Below are 18,090 nucleotides of genomic sequence, written 5' to 3' on the forward strand. Positions count from 1 at the left end.
GATTAAATAGCAATATTCTGTGATTAAACATGGCGCACATCCCAAATTGCACACCATTCCGTTAGTGTACTACTTTTGACCAGGGCCCATAGCGCTCTGGTCAAAAGTAGTGCTCTATGTAGGGAATAGGGCGCCATTTGGGACGAACCATTGAGTTCTCATACCGTTTGCTAATCAGACCCCTCTATCCACTGTCAAACAGTAATATGTCAGAGATGAATCACAAGATACAGCAAGAATGTCACATACTCCAAACTTTTGTTTTCTAAAGGAAACATTCCTGAATCACAGTGAGCATGAATATAATGAACAACTACGTATTTTTAGAGAAATGGACCATTGTAGCTGTAGGATTGTGATCCTAGCAATTAAAAAGTAATTAACATTTTGAATCTTGATTTATCTCAAGAGAAACTGTCAGTTTCAATCAGACACGGATTGTGTTTTTTTTATGTCAAATATTGCCTACTGTCCTCATCTACCTGGTGGAATAGTTACTGTAGGTTTGTCCACAGACCGACGAAAGACCTCCTATAACTTCACAAGCTGTTTAATAGACCAGACAGCTATCAGCTCTCACTCTGACTTCACCAGATACAAATCAGGTAAAACTCAGCTTGATCTTAACCCTGACAAACTGCCTATTCCCTATATAATGCACTACTCTAACATAGTGTGCCTCTTAGGCAATAAGGTGCCATTTGGGACACAGCCCAGGACAGTCGCCTGATTAACAGTCAAGAAGACAATCACAGATGGAAGTACCAATCATTTTTCAGCCATGTTTTGGATTGTATTGCAATGTAATAGCACTTTAACTCTACCCACATGTACATATTACCTCAACTACCTCAACTAGCCGGTGCCCCCGCACATTGACAATGCAACGGTACCCCCCTGTATATATAGCCTCCCTACTGTCACTTTATTTTACTGTATATATAGCCTCCCTACTGTCACTTTATTTTACTTCTGCTCTTTTTTTCTCAACACTTTTTTGTTGTTGTTTTATTCTTACTTTTTTGTTTAAAATAAATGCACTGTTGGTTAAGGGCTGTAAGTAAGCATTTCACTGTAATGTCTGCACCTGTTGTATTCGGCGCATGTGACCAATAAAATTTGATTTGATTTGATTTGATTTAATGTATCAACACAATATGGTACAGTACTTATACAGATGATGACTACAACATACTCAGTGGACAGCAGATGGACGGATAGTTATTACTGTACAGCTTCTGTGGGGAAACATCAAGTCTCTATGGAAATATCAAACCATATACTGTAAACCACCATCATCATCATTTAATATACTGTACACCAGGTCCATATCTGTTATAAAACGAGACACAACATTGATGTAGAAATGTGAGAGAAAACAAAAGAAAGACTCTGGGCCAATTGTGCGCCGCCCTATGGGACTCCCGGTCACGGCCGGTTGTGACACAGCCTGGGAACGAACCCGGGTCTGTAGTGACCGCTGCGCCACTTGGGATTGCCAAGTCAAGGTATTTTTATGAACAAATGTTAACTCTATTTGATTATTGGGATATTGGATATGTTATAAAGACATAATAACATAATAAACGTGTAATAATACGTGTAATAAAATTATCTGTAGGATTAATCAGAGGGAGATTATTGTAAACGCAAAAGTTGTACTTCCTGTCCTCAAAATCATTGATAGACAAAGGGGCAATCTGGGATTGGTACAAATACATTTATGGACTTTTAAATTCATGATATATAGCCATTGATTCTTGACTGCTTTGTTTTACAAATCCAGGATTGCCCATTTAACCCATAATTTCTGTCATCAATAGTATACCACCGACTGTAGGCTTCTCCCTTTGCTCATTCATAAATCTACCTCTAATCTTCACCAGGTGCAAACAATGTAACTGGTCCAGATACATAGCCTATTCGTAATATCCTCTACATATGTAAAATGTTTACTGACCTTTCAAATGATGACCTCTAGAATGCTTTACATAACGCTTTACAAAAGAGCGAAAACAGTTTGAAAATAATGATTACATTTATGTGCAAAGTATAAGCTTAGAATAACTTCTCAAAGTATGATAAATTAAAAGTCACACTACATAGCAACAACATAATGAGGCTCTGTTAATTATTAACACAACAAATCAACATAAAATAGCCATTCTATAAACAAATGAGCAATGTATTGGCAAAACTAAATGAAACTAGATAAGCGTTCTTTTCCTCTTAGTATCATCATCACTAGTCTCTACTTGTCCCATCTCTGGTTTGTATATACAGTTTGTGTAGATTTCATATATCTGTTCATCCGTCTATCCATCCATCCATTCCTCTTGTTTCTTCCAACCCCAGTGTGTCTCTCCGTCTGTGTGTCCCATATATACCAGAGACCTGACTGAGACCTGGGGCTGTATGTACCAAGCATCTCAGAGTAGGAGTGCTGATCTAGGATCAAGTCCTGCCTATCCATATAATCTTATTCATTATGATCTTAAAGGCAAAACTGATCCTAGATCAGTACTAGTACTCTGAGATGCTTGATACATACGGGCCCAGAATACTGGGAGCTGATCACTCTAGCTCTCCTCCAGCCAGGAGGGCTTGTCTGACCCTGGGGGCTTTAACTTGACGTTGAACTGTCTCAGTGTCTGTTCCAACTGCTGCTGGTTCCCAGCGAAGTAGGCTGAGATAGCATTATGGAAGAGGAGCAGCTGCTTGTGCATCACCTTCACCTACACACAGAGAGAGAGACAGAGAGAGAGGGAGGGAGAGAGAGAGAGATGTAGCATTATTGTAAACTAACTAACCACCTAACTAACCAATTAACTAACTAACCCACCTTGTTCTCCTCCAGGAACTTGAGTTTGATGGTGACGTCTGAGCGCAGTCGTTCGTACTTGTCTCTCTGCACCTGGTACTGCTGCTGGGACAGCTCTATACGCACCATGGTGGCAGCATCACGAGGACCCAGACTCAACTCCTCCAGGTCGGCCCTGTACGCATCAAACTCCAGCCTGGGAGAGAGAAATGGGAGGAGAGGCAGCATATAAAAATAGGCTTGGGCGGTATCCAGATTTTCATACCGTCATACCGTTTGTTCTTCTGCCATCCCGGGATTTACGGTATTACCGGCATAGTACACAAGGGGGCACTAAAAACAAAATACATCTCAAACGCTGTTCGCTAAATGCTAACAAGAGAAAATGAACATAAATGAATTGCAAAGACAGGCAAATTCAGCTCAAAGTTATACAAGCATAGCTAGTAGCTACCAAATGTCATCTTCGGTGAGTGTAGACATTTAAAAGTGAAAGTGAATGAGAGAAATTGTGCAAATGAACAAAGTTGTGATGCATGCTTTTCTGAAGGAAGAGCATCATGTGTACACGGAGCAGAGGGGAGAAGAACGGAGGAGGAAAAAAACACTAGTTGGAAGCATAGGGAACAAATGGCAGCTGTACAGATAACCTATCCAGAGCGCTTTGACTTCTGGCAGAAAGCCATTATAAGATATCTCATGGCAAACAGTTAGTAACTTCATCACCTCATGTGCACCGCACAACAGAGACTCACTGATTGATAAAGAACGCTATGAACTCCAGCTGTTTCCCATTGTGCTATTTACAAACAAACACGTGACTGGCTTAACTGTTCTGGGGAACTACAGTAAGCTTCATAATGTAAAATAATTTGACAGGTGAAATGAACACAATCTGCTTCTGCTTTATCTCCTAACGTATTGCACAAGTTGACTGCAGGTATTAACTTAAAAAGTAGCTAGAAATATTCAGATTTATTGAAATAAATAGTTTTGACAGTATTGAAAAACCATCCCGTGGCTTTTTCCAAATACCTCAGTATACGGTATACCACCCAAGCCTATAAAACACCCACATAACACCCTATAACAACGTATAACCCACAAACCCAGGTTCACCTCCTCCAGGTCTGCATGGTACACAAACTTCAGCATGACACACAGAACTATGATGTCATGTAGACAAACACACTTTATATAATGTATCTGGCAATCATAGATATAGGGCCACATTTGTGTGGTGTAAAGGAGCACAGATCTGTGTAAAAAAGACTGTAAACCTCATCATTTGGCAGTATGATCATTTGAAACTGTTGTGTTATAAGGAGGAAACTACTACAGTATCTCCAGGCCCTGCACCTTTCTAATCTTCCCATCTTTATTATTACCTTGCAGCCTCGTACAGTTTGATGGTCATCAATGTGTCCTCCATGGTCTTGTTGACCAGTGTATTGATGCTGGACACAAAAAAGTTGATGGCTCCAAGCAGAGCCTCCCCGTTCCTACACAACAACTTCTGGGTCTCTGCGTTGTAGCCAAACTCATCCTGTGGACACAAACACTTGCGTTTACATACTGACTGTTCCTCTACATGAGGTATTTATGGATTGATTACAATTCAGGAAGGTAGCCTGGATTCCAAAGTGAAACTCATAGGCTTCGTTTCCAACCAAAAATTACAGCTTGGATTTTCAGGCCACATTTCTGGAGGCCAATTTCACACAGTGTGCCATCTGCAGCTGATTTCTGGCTGGGCTGAGGTCTACGGGTTAAGGTCAGGGGTCAGAATTCAGGGGTTAGAGGTCTTTCTCACCCGTAGTTCAGGTGATTTCTGGCTGAGGTCCGCGAAGGTGTCCCCCAGGGCCTGCTGGGTCTGGACCATGTTGTAGAAGTGGCTGGTCAGGGCGCTGGTCAGTCTCAGGACAGACTCGTATTTCCTCTTGGTGTCCCTGAGCACGTCAATCTGGGCCTCCAGCTCCAGGTCCACCGTCCGAGAACCACGGCCAAACCGCTCCGAAAACATCTGCTTGGTACACTGGTGTAAAGATGGAGAGATGTGATTAGGATAAAGGACAGAACAGAAGAGGTGATGAGAATACATACAAGCCCTTAACCAACAATGCAGTTTTAAGAAAAATATATGCTTGGCACACTGGAGAGATGTGATCAGAATAGAACCGAATAGAACAGTTACTCTTGTATGAAGACAAATGATCATACCAGTGCTGTTGCAATCACACCCATAAAACACAGTGAGGATTCAGTGAAGTATGGCTTCAACACATTATCCCCAGGAGACAGGTTTTGTTCTGTACCTTGTAGGTGTTGATGCCCCACTTCTTAACACTGTCTAGTTTCTCCACAGCCACACCACGGTTAGCCTCCTCCGCTGACATGTTCTGGTTGCTATTACTGTGGCACATCCCCGACCCTGACACAAAGGATAATAAACAACATGCTCACTCTTAAAAGTGGTTGGTTGCTGAGACCTAGTTGATAAAGTCTATAGTAAATAAGATGGACCTTCCATCTCATTTACTATGAACCCTGTCACAAAACCAGCTTCAGTCAGTAGCTCTATGATACACAGATTACACACAAAGGCAGATCAGTGCTTCCTTGGGCACTCTCCTCATCACTACTCCCCAAAGCAAACACCTGAAATATTCCTTTCATGTACCAAGTATGTCTTTGAGACAAATAGTATGACAGTGATTGAGTGATCGGTTGAGAGTGAATGAAATGAATGAGTGAACAGGGTGAAGCAGAGTAAAGGAGGATGGTGATGTATGAGTCCAGTGTAGGGCTGCAAAGTTCCAGTAACATTCCCAGGTAAAAATGTCCACGTTTTCCAGAAACCATGGTTGCAGAATTCAGGATTTAGTGCTTATAGTAATTCTGGAATTACCTTCCAATTCCGGAAATCTTCCGACCAGGATATCTTGAAAACCTGGGAATTTTGGGGAACCTGTAATTTTGGGAAACCTGTAATTTTGCAACCCTAGTCCTGTGGTACCTGTGAATGGCTGGTCGGTCTGGTTCTGGTTGGCTATCCTGCTGGCTGCTGACTGGCCGGGGACCAGACCTACACCCTGTCCCCTGGACTTCATTCGCAGGTCTGGAATAGACATGGGGGGATGGGAGGGGGAGGATGGGGAGAGGAGATGTGAGGATATGTGATATATGAGATTGAGAAAATAGATGAAGGTGTTACAGGGGTGAGAGGATGTGATAGTGAGTCATGCAGGTTTTCCATGTCGAAAAAACAACAGAATTAAAAAGCAGATGGAGAAAAATATGAAATATGAACATGTTGAGAACATAAGTAGTAGTAATGTATGAAATGATGCACATGTCATGTGGTGAGTTAATGAACCTCAATATTCCATTAGTTAACCGCTTCATGTGACATTTGCATACATAGGATGCATACAAAATGGCGCCCTATTCCCTACAGGGGAGCCATAGGGCTCTGGTCAAAAGTAGTGCCCTATCCATTTGGGATTTCATCATTAGAAACATTCACACAAACATAACACAGTAAATCCAACAGCTCTGCAATGAAGTCAATCAGGTTAGTAAACAGCTAGTTTTTTTTGCTAACATCCACTGACATGCATTCAGTATGCATTGGACAGTACAGCAGCGATCCCTTCTTTCCAGTGACATCTGTAGACAAGAGGTACACAGTGTTGTTGAAGAGAGGGACTTCAACTGTGTCTGGGGTTAAACAGCACCCAGGCTACAGGCAAGGCTCATTCTCCCACAGAATTAAAGAGTAACTAATGAAAATACCCTTGAAAGTGTAAACAGGTGAAGAAAAGACAAGAGGGGGAAAAAAAACTGTTAACGGTAGACTCAGCAGTATGACGTAGATGCAGAGAGTAAACAGCATAGTGGGTCAATTTCCGCAACAACTAAGAGTGTTGAAGCTCGAGGCTCAACTTCTCAGATTGGTGCCCTGGCTACCACGCTGTGAACAGCGTGAAATGAACCCGTGCACATGCGCAGATACTGTGTGACTATTATTATTTATTTGCACCAAAGAAAACAAGTGATAGACAACAATCCAGATAAAAACAAATTAAAACGGGTGTGGTTGGAAGCCCAAGGGCTTACATGAAAATCAAACAACAACAAAAACAAACATATACAGTGCATTCGGAAAGTATTCAGACCCCTTGACTTTTTCCACATTTTCTTACGTTACAGCCTTATTCTTAAAATGGATGAAATAAAAAAAATGTGCTCCTCAATCCACACACCATACCCCATAATGACAAAAGCGAAAACAGGTTTTTAGAAATGTTTGCTAATGTATTAAGAATAAAAAAAAAACTGAAATACCTTATTTACATAAGTATTCAGACCCTTTGCTATGAGACTCGAAATTGAGCTCAGATGCATCCTGGTTCCATTGATCATCCTTGAGATGTTTCTACAACTTGATTGGAGTCTACCTCGGGTAAATTCAAATTGGACATGATTTGGAAAGGCACATACCTGGTCCTCTGTAGCTCAGCTGGTAGAGCACGGCGCTTGTAACGCCAAGGTAGTGGGTTCGATCCCCGGGACCACCCATACACAAAAATGTATGCACGCATGACTGTAAGTCGCTTTGGATAAAAGCGTCTGCTAAATGGCATATTATTATTATTATTATTACCTGTCTACATAAGGTCCCACAGTTGACAGCGCATGTCAGAGCAAAAACCAAGCCATGAGGTCGAAGGAATTGTCCGTAGAGCTCCAAGACAGGATTGTGCCGAGACACAGATCTGGGGAAGGGTACCAAAACATTTCTGCAGCATTGAAGGTCCCCAAGAAAACAGTGGCCTCCATCATTCTTAAATGGAAGAACTTTGGAACCACCAAGACTCTCCCTAGAGCTGGCCGCCTGGCCAAACTGACCAAGATTTAACTATTTGGCCTGAATGCCAAGCGTCACGTCTGGAGGAAACATGGCACCATCCCTACGGTGAAGCATGGTGGTGGCAGCATCATGCTGTGGGGATGTTTTTCAGCGGCAGGGACTGGGAGACTAGTCAGGATCGAGGGGAAAGATGAACGGAGCAAAGTACAGAGAGGTCCTTGATGAAAACCTGCTCCAGAGCGCTCAGGACCTCAGACTAGGGCGAAGGTTCAATTTCCATTAGGACAACGACCCTAAGCACACAGCCAAGAGAACGCAGGAGTGGCTTCAAGACAAGTCTTTGAATGTCCTTGAGTGGCCCAGCCAGAGCCCGGACTTGAACCCGATTGAACATCTCTGGAGAGACCTGAAAATAGCTGTGCAGCAACGCTCCCCATCCAACCTGACAAAGCTTGAGAGGATCTGCAGAGAAGAATGGGAGAAACTCCCCAAATACAGGTGTGCCAAGCTTGTAGCGTCATACCCAAGAAGACTCAAGGCTGTAATCGCTGCCAAAGGTGCTTCAACAAAGTACTGAGTAAAGGGTCTATTGTGTGTAGATTGATGTGGGAAAAAAACAATTATGGGGTCTGAATACTTTCTGAATGCACTGCAAGTACAAAAATGTTTGTTAAAACAGATAAAAACCTACTAATTATAAATGTATAGATGAATTGATCAGTAATCACTGTGTGAGAGTGAAGTCTTGCATCTCGCTCATCTCAATAGCTGCAGTGCTGCTCGTGGCAACATCATTTAGCTGATTCTACCTTTAAAGAGGGAAATATACAGTCATGTGGAAGGCGGTTGAAAGGCGTAAAGCCACCTGTGACCTGAGGTTCGGCTCCAGGGACAAGGGCACAGTTAGGGGCAGGGGGGCGTCTCCTGTCCACATACTGAGGGTTGAAGCAGATAGCAGGGCCTGGGGGACAGGTTTGGTTAAGATAGTCAGTAAGAGAGAGTAGGAAGTAGGGCTGAACGATTAATTGCATTCGCGATAATATCGCGATTTGACTGAACGCGATTTTCTAATCGCAACGTGCGCGATTTGAGGTGGTCACGTGACGCGACTTTTCATGCTGTCCAGCGCAATGGCCTCTTGCTCGACGGAACAGTCAGAAACTGACACAGCTGATACTTTAATATCGAAGAGGAACAGCACGTTGGTGGTGTGGAACTATTTTGGTTTTAAAAAAGAAGATGCTGAGCAGCGTCAGGTGTTGTGCAGAGCATGCCGTGCTCCGATTGCTACTTCACGGGGTAACACTACAAACCTGTTTCAGCACTTAAAAAAATACCACAAATCAATGCATGACAGTTGTATGACCAAAATGCCGAGCATCAGTGCGCGAGACAAGCCAAATACCTCAAGACAGGGATCACTGACAGAAATGTTCTAAAGTGTCACTCCGTATGAACGTAATTCAAAACGGCACGGAGAAATCACTCGGACAATAACCGAGTTCATAGCCAAAGATATGATGCCTCTCAGCACGGTGACCAAGCCTGGGTTCATGGCATTAATACATACGCTTGATAAACGTTACAGTATACCCTCCCGCACATACTTCAGTCAGACTGCCATACCGGAGCTGTACAAAAAGTGCAAAGAGAAAGTCGCCGCGGAACTTAAAACGGTGGAGTTTTTTGCTAGCACTACTGATATGTGGTCAAGCCGCACAGCTGAGCCGTACCAGAGTCTTACAGTCCATTTTATTGATGAAGATTTCAACCTCCGAGCTCGCTGCCTACAAACTACCTACTTCCCAGACGATCACACAGGGGAAAATATTGCAGCCGGCCTGAGAGAAGGGCTTGTCAGCTGGGATCTCCACGAGGAGAATCACGTCTGCATCACGACGGACAACGCGTCGAATATGGTGCTTGCTGCGCGGCTTAATGAATGGACGAGGCTCCAATGTTTTGGCCACAGATTACATCTTGCCATTGGTAAATTATCGTGTGTGTGTGTGTGTGTGTGTGTGTGTGTGTGTGTGTGTGTGTGTGTGTGTGTTGTGTGTGTGTGTGTGTGTGTGTGTGCGCGAGTGCGAGAGAGAGAGATGCGTCGATTAGTAAAGCTGAATATACAAATATATATAAATGATATTATATAAATCGGATGGGATTAAATAAATTCATACTTCCACTCCTTTTCTAATATGTAAATTCATTTTACTTGCTTATATCATATGTCTGTCTGTGGTGGAATGCCCACCTGCATTTTTTTTCTTTTCTTGTTTTTGTTTTTTACATGTTTTTTTAGTGTTTATGAGAGAGAGAGAGAGAGAAAGAGAGAGAGAATTGACATGCAAATAAAGACCCTTTGAATTGAGAGAGAGAGAGAGGATGTGTTGTGGATGTGTGTATTTCAGAATTACAGCTAATTTGAGTGTGTAATAGTGAGAGCCTTGTATCAAAACTCAAATTGTGTGTAATACACTACTTTTTATTTCTTTTAGAAAATGCACTCAAAGATGACAGAGTGTCAAGGGCAACAGCACTGTGCAGGAAGCTGGTGGGGCACTTTTCCCACAGTTGGAAGAAGAAAGCAGCCCTGACGGAGGCACAGAGAGAGCTCAAACTCCCTGAGCACAACCTCATAACGGAGTGCCCAACAAGATGGGGTTCTAAAGAAATGATGATTGCCAGAGTGCTTGAACAGGCCAAAGCCATTTCTCAGGTATTGTCTGGAGATCGATATGCACGCTCCCTTATCCCAACCTGGCAGGATATTGACGTGTTGGAGTCGATTCACAAGGCACTGCATCCTCTACTGGAGTTTACTGATGCTCTTTCTGGAGAGGAGTATGTAAGCATCTCCTACCTCAAGCCAGTTCTCCACCTTTTTGCCACATCAGTCCTGGCTGAAGATGCTGAGGACACTGACCTGACTAAATCAATAAAAACCAAAGTCCTAGCATACCTCAATAACAAATATGGAGACCCAAACATCCAGGAGCTTTTGGATGTTGCCTGTTTCCTGGACCCTAGGTTCAAAATACAGTACATCAGTACAGACAACATCCCTGCTATCAAGACTCGTCTGAAGACAGAGATAGTAGACTTGGCACAACGTACATATCATTGGGTAAATAATTATGTATTTCACAAAAACAAAAATTTTCTGTAAAATCTAACTGGAAAACTAATGGCTGTTGTTTTCATCTAATAGGAGAAGAGGTCTCGTACTGAAACTGTTCAGATGCCTCAAAGTGCACAGTCCTTGGGGGAAAAGACGAAGAGGTCTCTTGGCAGTTTTTTCAAGACCAGTTCAGCCTCTCCTTCTTTGCCTGTAAATCTTGAAGATGTCGCAGAGGCAGAGATAAACAATTACCTGATGACTCCTACCATTGATGGAGAAGATGATCCATTGGCTTGGTGGAGGGTGCACAAGATCAGCTACCCACAGTTGTGCACCATGGCACGCAAGTATCTTTGTGTACCTGCTACAAGCGCTCCCTCAGAGCGTCTTTTTAGCACAGGAGGGAATATTGTGACTTGCACTCGCTCATCCTTGAAGCCAGAAAAAGTCAATATTCTGGTTTTCTTAGCAAAAAAACCTGTGAGCCACTGAGAACAGAACTGTTGGATAAGTATGGCTGGCAGTGCCATACTCGTAGTGAACTTTAGTCTGTGTGGTGTGTTATTGTTGTGTACTTGAGATAAGTGAGGCTCATCTATTTTATATTATAATATTCAAATCGTTTATAAAAAATAGTTTGTCTAAATTAAAAGTGCATTTCTCATTTTTTATTTATAACTTTATTTACTTTGATTTTACAAAATATTTTCAAAGCAAATTCCTTGTTTCAGTTGTGTGAAATGTTACTGACTTGGGAGCAGTAAGATACATACAATTTAAAATTATTTTTTTCTTAAGACTGTACCTTTTGCACACAGTGTTTACAAAGTTCATGCCTTTGTTTAAATTATTTAAATGCACAGTGGCAAAGCCACAGATGTTTCTGTAATGAGCAGTTCAATAAAAATGTCATTTATTTCAAGTCATACATGTTTGAATTTAATTCTAACAAATAGACCCAGCCTATGGGAAAGAACATTTCACACTAAATGTATATACTATTGTGTTGGTCATATTTAAATCATTCATTATGTTTTGTAGGGGAAAAAGGATAAATAAATTAAATCGCATATTAAATCGCAATCGCAATATTGGGGGCAAAAAATCGCAATTAGATTATTTTCCAAAATCGTTCAGCCTTAGTAGGAAGTAGCTCTCAAAATCAAAATAGCCTATACAGTAGAGACTGTCTGCTACTCAGAGACTCCTGAAAGAACAGAAGATTAGGTCAAAATAGAGAGTCACTGATGCAGAACAGCATGCAGGCAAGCTCCTAAAATAAAAAAAAACTGAGTTGAATTCCATCATGACAAACCACATTGGGGCAGTTGAAAATGTAGTCTTCACCATTCTTAATGCTAATAAACAAAGCAAGCAGCACAGACCTTGGTAAAGGGACTAGGCTATTCATTGATTCAATAAGGCCTAAGTGGACATAATTAAGTGGACATTCCAGTAATGCACTGCAGTGAGAGCAGTAGGGAGCGATAGAGAGCTGTCTGTACCTTTAATGGAGCTAGTCAACTAGTGAGAGCAGTAGAGCTGTGTGTACCTTTGATGGAGGAGGTGGGTATGATGCCCCCTGCAGGTCCTCCGTAGCCTCCAGAAACGATGCTGGTCTCATTCAGGTTGGGACCAGACACCATCACCTGCTGCAGGTCCTAAAGTGAAGCCACAACACATCAATGGAATAGATATAGCCTAACTCTAATCAGTCCCTCACGGATTTCGCAGAGATGTATGATATTTGCAGGCAAAAATGCTTGATTTTGCTGCGCCAATTCTGACATTATGTGGTAAATGTGCGGTGATTGGTTGAAATTACAAGCCCTTTTTGTACTGCGGTGATGGGTCAGTTTTATACAATAATATTGCGATGATTTGACTATTTTATGCGGAAATAGTGCAGTGATTGGTCAAATTTGCAAGCCCTGCATAATATGCGGGAATTTATGATTTTGCAACCACAAAAAAACATCTGAATCCTGGAGGGACTGACTAATGCGTAATCCTCCTGTAGAGTTTATTGTCAACCTGACGAAGACCTTCCATATAGGCCTAATCTCTGTTGTACACAGACACTCACACATGAAAATGGTTCAGTAGATTAGGTGAAAAACAATTGATAGAGGTTTATTGTGGTTAGTCTGAAAGTCTTCTATGTTAACATGTACACTACATCTACATCTACAGTTATCCTACCACAACGTGACACACTCTCTCTCATCCCTTCTACTGCATATCCCTACCTTCTCATCTAAGGTCCACTGAATCTTTCCAGCCTGCACAGAAGTGAGACATAATACAGTACAATAAAATACACAAACAAATAGTTGATGTAATGAGAGGTCTCCACACACAGTATACATATAAAAACTGTACATAGTAACTGTATCCCAAATGGCACCCTATTCCCATAGTGCCCTACTTTTGACCACAGCCCTATGGGCCCTGGTCAAAAGTAGTGCACTACATAGAGAATATGGTGCTATTTGGGACACAGACCATATGACCCACCTGCTCCAAACTGTCATCCTCGTCCAGGGTCTCTCCATTGCTGTTGATAGGAATCTCCATGGTAGCAGCCTTGCCCATAAAACTGTCTGCCATGGTGGTAATCTGCAGGATAGAGAGCATTGGGAGAGAGACAGAGATGGCAGATGGAGGGAGAGAGAGAGAGAGCGAGAGAGAGGGGAGGGGAGAGAGGGAGGGGAGGGGAGAGAGAGTGAGTGCACGATCATCACACACACTGAGCTTTTCACATTAATGATAGGAATGGTTTCAATATAAATATGGGTAGAATCTGCGTAATTGAGCATAATATCCAGCGTAGCCAGCTGCGATGTAAAGATGCAGTGTCCACATTCCTTAGCTAGCTGGCTGAGCTGTCCACTGCACTGGTACCGTTACAGTGCTGAAGGCAGCGATAACCTGCTCTCACAACAAGGCATCACATTTCACAATACAACACATTACAACAGCAATAGCTAGCTATTCGTGATCATTATTCGTGTTGTATCTAGTTAGCTTGCTAGTCCCAGCAATACGACACCAAGCTAGCCATCTCCAACCTAGCAGCCCTAGCCAGCTGGCTAAACTGGTGGAGCTGGCGAAAATGATGATGATCTCAGTTAGCATGATCTGCTAGCTAGCTAACATTACCTGCTGTTTAGGTGCAGTAGTCCAGTCTCCCAAAATGTCAAATGTAGCTGCTTATTCCGCACGGTATTTCATAAAATATTACTATTATGAACGGAATGACACCGTTGCAATGTTTATTTTTCGTCTGTTGATGAACGCATGACTGTAGTCGTGATTCCGTTAGTATCCCCCGGTAGAACCGAACACAGTATGCAGATAAAATCCCTGAAACCCAGTCCCTCCCTCCCTCCCTCCTCTGGCCCTACAAGTAACGTTACGTCAAGTCGCCACGTCGAACACCTGATGACATCAACCCCTTCTGCTTCTTCTGCTGTGGCTTTTACACGGCGGTTGGCAACCAACTTTAAGGTGCATTACCGCCACCAACTGGACTGGAGTGTGAACCAGAGACAATGAAGGTCTAAATCCTACCCAATAATCTCGTCTCCCTAAGGAAACGAAATACTGCATCCCCTGAAGATTTCCCCAGCAGTTCACTTAATCCTGGCTGTTCAACCCCATTACTCCTCAAATCTAATAACAATCGCTCCCTTTCTCCCACATATTTCTGGCACTGAAATAGAACATGCTCCACTGTCTCCATCTCCTCCTGACAATGATCACACCTCCCAGTCAGATGTTTCCCCACCACTTTCAATGTACTATTTAGCCTTGTGTGTCCCAGTCTCAGCCTTGTGACTACACTTTCCTCCCTTCTCCCTTGGCCTGAGGACATCCCTGCCCCCTTCTTCTTCTTCTTCTTCTTCTTCTTCTTCTTCTTCTTCTTCTTCTTCTTCTTCTTCTTCTTCTTCTTCTTCTTCTTCTTCTGGCGGACTACAACTCAAAAAGGTGTATTGCAGCCACCAACTGGACGGGTTGAAACCAAAACAAGGTAGAAAGAAAATCCATACATAATAGGGAAACTAACTTAATCCACCAGCGTTGTTGTTCACTAGTTTACTCCAATTGGGGAAGGGGTGGTGGGGTTGGAAAGTAATGAAGGGAAATATAATTTAAAAAAGGATATGTGTGTGTGTATGGATGTATGTATATATGTATGAATGTATATATATGTGTGTGTATGTGTGTGTATGTATGTGTATATGTGTATGTGTATGTGTGTATCTATACAGTTGAAGTTGGAAGTTTACATACACTTAGGTTGGAGTCATTAAAACTCGTTTTTCAACCACTCCACAAATTTCTTGTTAACATTTACATTACATTTGTTAACAAACTATAGTTTTGGCAAGTCGGTTAGAACATCTACTTTGTTCAAATTTTCCAACAATTGTTTACAGACAGATTATTTCACTTATAATTCACTGTATCACAATTCCAGTGGGTCAGAAGTTTACATACACTAAATTGACTGTGCCTTTAAACAGCTTGGAAAATTCAAAAAATGATGTCATGGCTTTAGAAGCTTCTGATAGGCTAATTGACATCATTTGAGTCAATTGGAGGTGTACCTGTGGATGTATTTCAAGGCCTACCTTCAAACTCAGTGCCTCTTTGCTTGACATCATGGGAAATCAAAAGAAATCAGCCAAGACCTCAGAAGAAAAATTGTAGACCTCCACAAGTCTGGTTCATCCTTGGAAGCAATTTCCAAATGCCTGAAGGTACCACGTTCATCTGTACAAACAATAGTACGCAAGTATAAACACCATGGGACCACGCAGCCGTCATACCGCTCAGGAAGGAGACGTGTTCTGTCTCCTAGAGATTAATGTACTTTGGTGTGAGAAGTGCAAATCAATCTCAGAACAACAGCAAAGGACCTTGTGAAGATGCTGGAGGAAACAAGTACAAAAGTATCTATATCCACAGTAAAACAAGTTCTATATCGACATAACCTGAAAGGCCGCTCAGCAAGGAAGAAGCCACTGCTCCAAAACCGCCATAAAAAAGCCAGGCTACGGTTTGCAACTGCACATGGGGACAAAGATTGTACTTTTTGGAGAAATGTCCTCTGGTCTGATGAAACAAAAATATAACTGTTTGGCCATAATGACCATCGTTATGTTTGGAGGAAAAAGGCGGTTGCTTGCAAGCCGAAGAACACCTTCCCAAACGTGAAGCACGGGGTGGCAGCATCATGCTGTGGGGGTGCTTTGCTGCAGGAGGGACTGGTGCACTTCACAAAATAGATGGCATCATGAGGAAGGAAAATTATGTGGATATATTGAAGCAACATCTCAAGACAACAGTCAGGAAATTAAAGCTTGGTCGCAAATGGGTCTTCCAAATGGACAATGACCCCAAGCATACTTCCAAAGTTGTGGCAAAATGGCTTAAGGACAACAAAGTCAAGGTATTGGAGTGGCCATCACAAAGCCCTGACCTCAATCCTATAGAAAATGTGTGGGCAGAACTGAAGAAGCGTGTGCGAGCAAGGAGGCCTACAAACCTGACTCAGTTATACCAGCTCTGTCAGGAGGAATGGGTCAAAATTCACCCAACTTATTGTGCGATGCTTGTGGAAGGCTACCTGAAACGTTTGACCCAAGTTAAACAATTTAAAGGCAATGCTACCAAATACTAATTGAGTGTATGTAAACTTCTGACCCACTGGAATGTGATGAAATAAATAAAAGCTGAAATAAATCATTCTCTCTACTATTATTCTGACATTTCACATTCTTAAAATAAAGTGCTGATCCTAACTCACCTGAAACAGGGATTTTTTTACTAGGATTAAATGTCAGGAATTGTGAAAAACTGAGTTTAAATGTATTTGGCTAAGGTGTATGTAAACTTCCGACTACAACTGTATATGTACAGTGAGTGTCAGTGTAGCTGTAGGTGGGTGTGGTGGTGGAATCAGGCGCAGGACGCAGAACGTTAGTCCAAAAGTCTTTAGTAGATGCACAAAACACAAGCACGAATAAATGCCCTGAGGCGAGAACTCCGCACGTAGGCGAAAACAAACGGGCGCACTAACAGGTGCGACAAAACACTCCAAACACTATGGAGAATAGCTCAACCGAGCAAACAGTAGAATACTAGCCAACCGCACGACAGTAAAACAATCACACACAACACTTGACAAACACAACGAGAACTTATAGGACACTAATGACACTAAACGATAACAGGTGTAACAACAATCAGACAAAAGCAAACGAACATAGAAACATGCAACGGTGGCAGCTAGTATTCCGGAGACGACGAACGCCGAAGCCTGCCCGAGCAAGGAAGAGAGGCAGCCTCGGCCGAAACCGTGACAGTACCCCCCTTGACGCCGGCGGCTCCAGACGTGCGCCGACTCCGGCCTCGGGGACGACCAGGAGGACGCGGAGCAGGGTGCGTCGGGTGCCCACGATGGAATTCCGTCAGGAGAGACGGGTCCAAAATGTCTCTCCTCGGCACCCAGCACCGTTCCTCCGGGCCGTACCCCTCCCACTCCACTAGATATTGGAGACCCCCATCCGACGTCTCGAATCCAAGATGGACCGCACGGAGTACGCCGGTGCCCCCTCGATGTCCAATGGGGGCGGAGGAGTCTCCCTGATCTCACTTTCTTGGAGTGGGCCAGCTACCACCGGCCTGAGAAGAGACACATGGAACGAGGGGTTAATACTTTTATACTCAACAGGTAGTTGTAATTTGTAACACACCTCGTTCAATCTTCTCAGGACTTTAAATGGCCCTACAAACCGCCGACCCAGTTTCCGACAGGGCAGGCGGAGGGGCAGGTTTCTGGTAGAGAGCCAGACTCGATCACCAGGTGCGTACACCGGTCCCTCACTGCGGTGGAGATCGGCGCTCGCCTTTGACGACGGAGGGCCCGCTGCAGGTGGACGTGTGCAGCGTTCCATGTCTCCTCCGAGCGCCGCACCCACTCATCCACCGCAGGAGCCTCGATCTGGCTCTGCTGCCAAGGTGCCAGAACCGGCTGGTAACCTAACACACATTGGAAAGGGGTTAGGTTAGTGGAGGAATGGCGTAGGGAATTCTGGGCCATTTCGGCCCAGGGAACGTACCTTGCCCACTCCTCCGGCCGGTCCTGGCAGTATGTTCTAAGAAACCTACCCACATCCTTATTCACACGTTCCACCTGCCCATTACTCTCCGGGTGGTAACCCGAGGTGAGACTCACCGAGACCCCCAACCGCTCCATAAAAGCTC

The 18,090-nt window shown here is 43.2% G+C and overlaps 2 protein-coding genes across 4 annotated transcripts; one reads left to right on the forward strand and one right to left on the reverse strand.

The window, feature by feature from the left end:
- Positions 1–1,280: 1,280 nt before the first annotated feature.
- LOC123483546 (arfaptin-2-like) lies at positions 1,281–14,185 on the reverse strand. 3 transcript variants are annotated; one of them, XM_045213779.1, is made up of 10 exons: positions 13,978–14,185; positions 13,333–13,434; positions 13,065–13,097; positions 12,368–12,476; positions 5,838–5,939; positions 5,137–5,252; positions 4,635–4,856; positions 4,210–4,367; positions 2,843–3,017; positions 1,281–2,735 (listed from the first exon to the last, which is right to left on the reverse strand). In XM_045213779.1, the coding sequence occupies exons 2-10, from the start codon at positions 13,423–13,425 to the stop codon at positions 2,580–2,582; spliced, it is 1,164 nt and encodes a 387-aa protein (XP_045069714.1). In that variant the 5' UTR covers positions 13,426–13,434; positions 13,978–14,185; the 3' UTR covers positions 1,281–2,579. The 3 variants fall into 3 exon arrangements, with proteins under 3 accessions (XP_045069714.1, XP_045069716.1, XP_045069717.1); XM_045213781.1 differs by lacking the exon at positions 13,065–13,097; XM_045213782.1 differs by lacking the exon at positions 5,838–5,939.
- LOC121566265 (E3 SUMO-protein ligase ZBED1-like) lies at positions 9,355–11,436 on the forward strand. The gene is made up of 3 exons (XM_041876400.2): positions 9,355–9,683; positions 10,193–10,821; positions 10,906–11,436. The coding sequence occupies exons 1-3, from the start codon at positions 9,398–9,400 to the stop codon at positions 11,305–11,307; spliced, it is 1,317 nt and encodes a 438-aa protein (XP_041732334.2). The 5' UTR covers positions 9,355–9,397; the 3' UTR covers positions 11,308–11,436.
- Positions 14,186–18,090: the final 3,905 nt, after the last annotated feature.

This window comes from Coregonus clupeaformis, chromosome 5 (genome assembly GCF_020615455.1).
Source record: "Coregonus clupeaformis isolate EN_2021a chromosome 5, ASM2061545v1, whole genome shotgun sequence".
Lineage (NCBI taxonomy): Eukaryota > Metazoa > Chordata > Actinopteri > Salmoniformes > Salmonidae > Coregonus > Coregonus clupeaformis.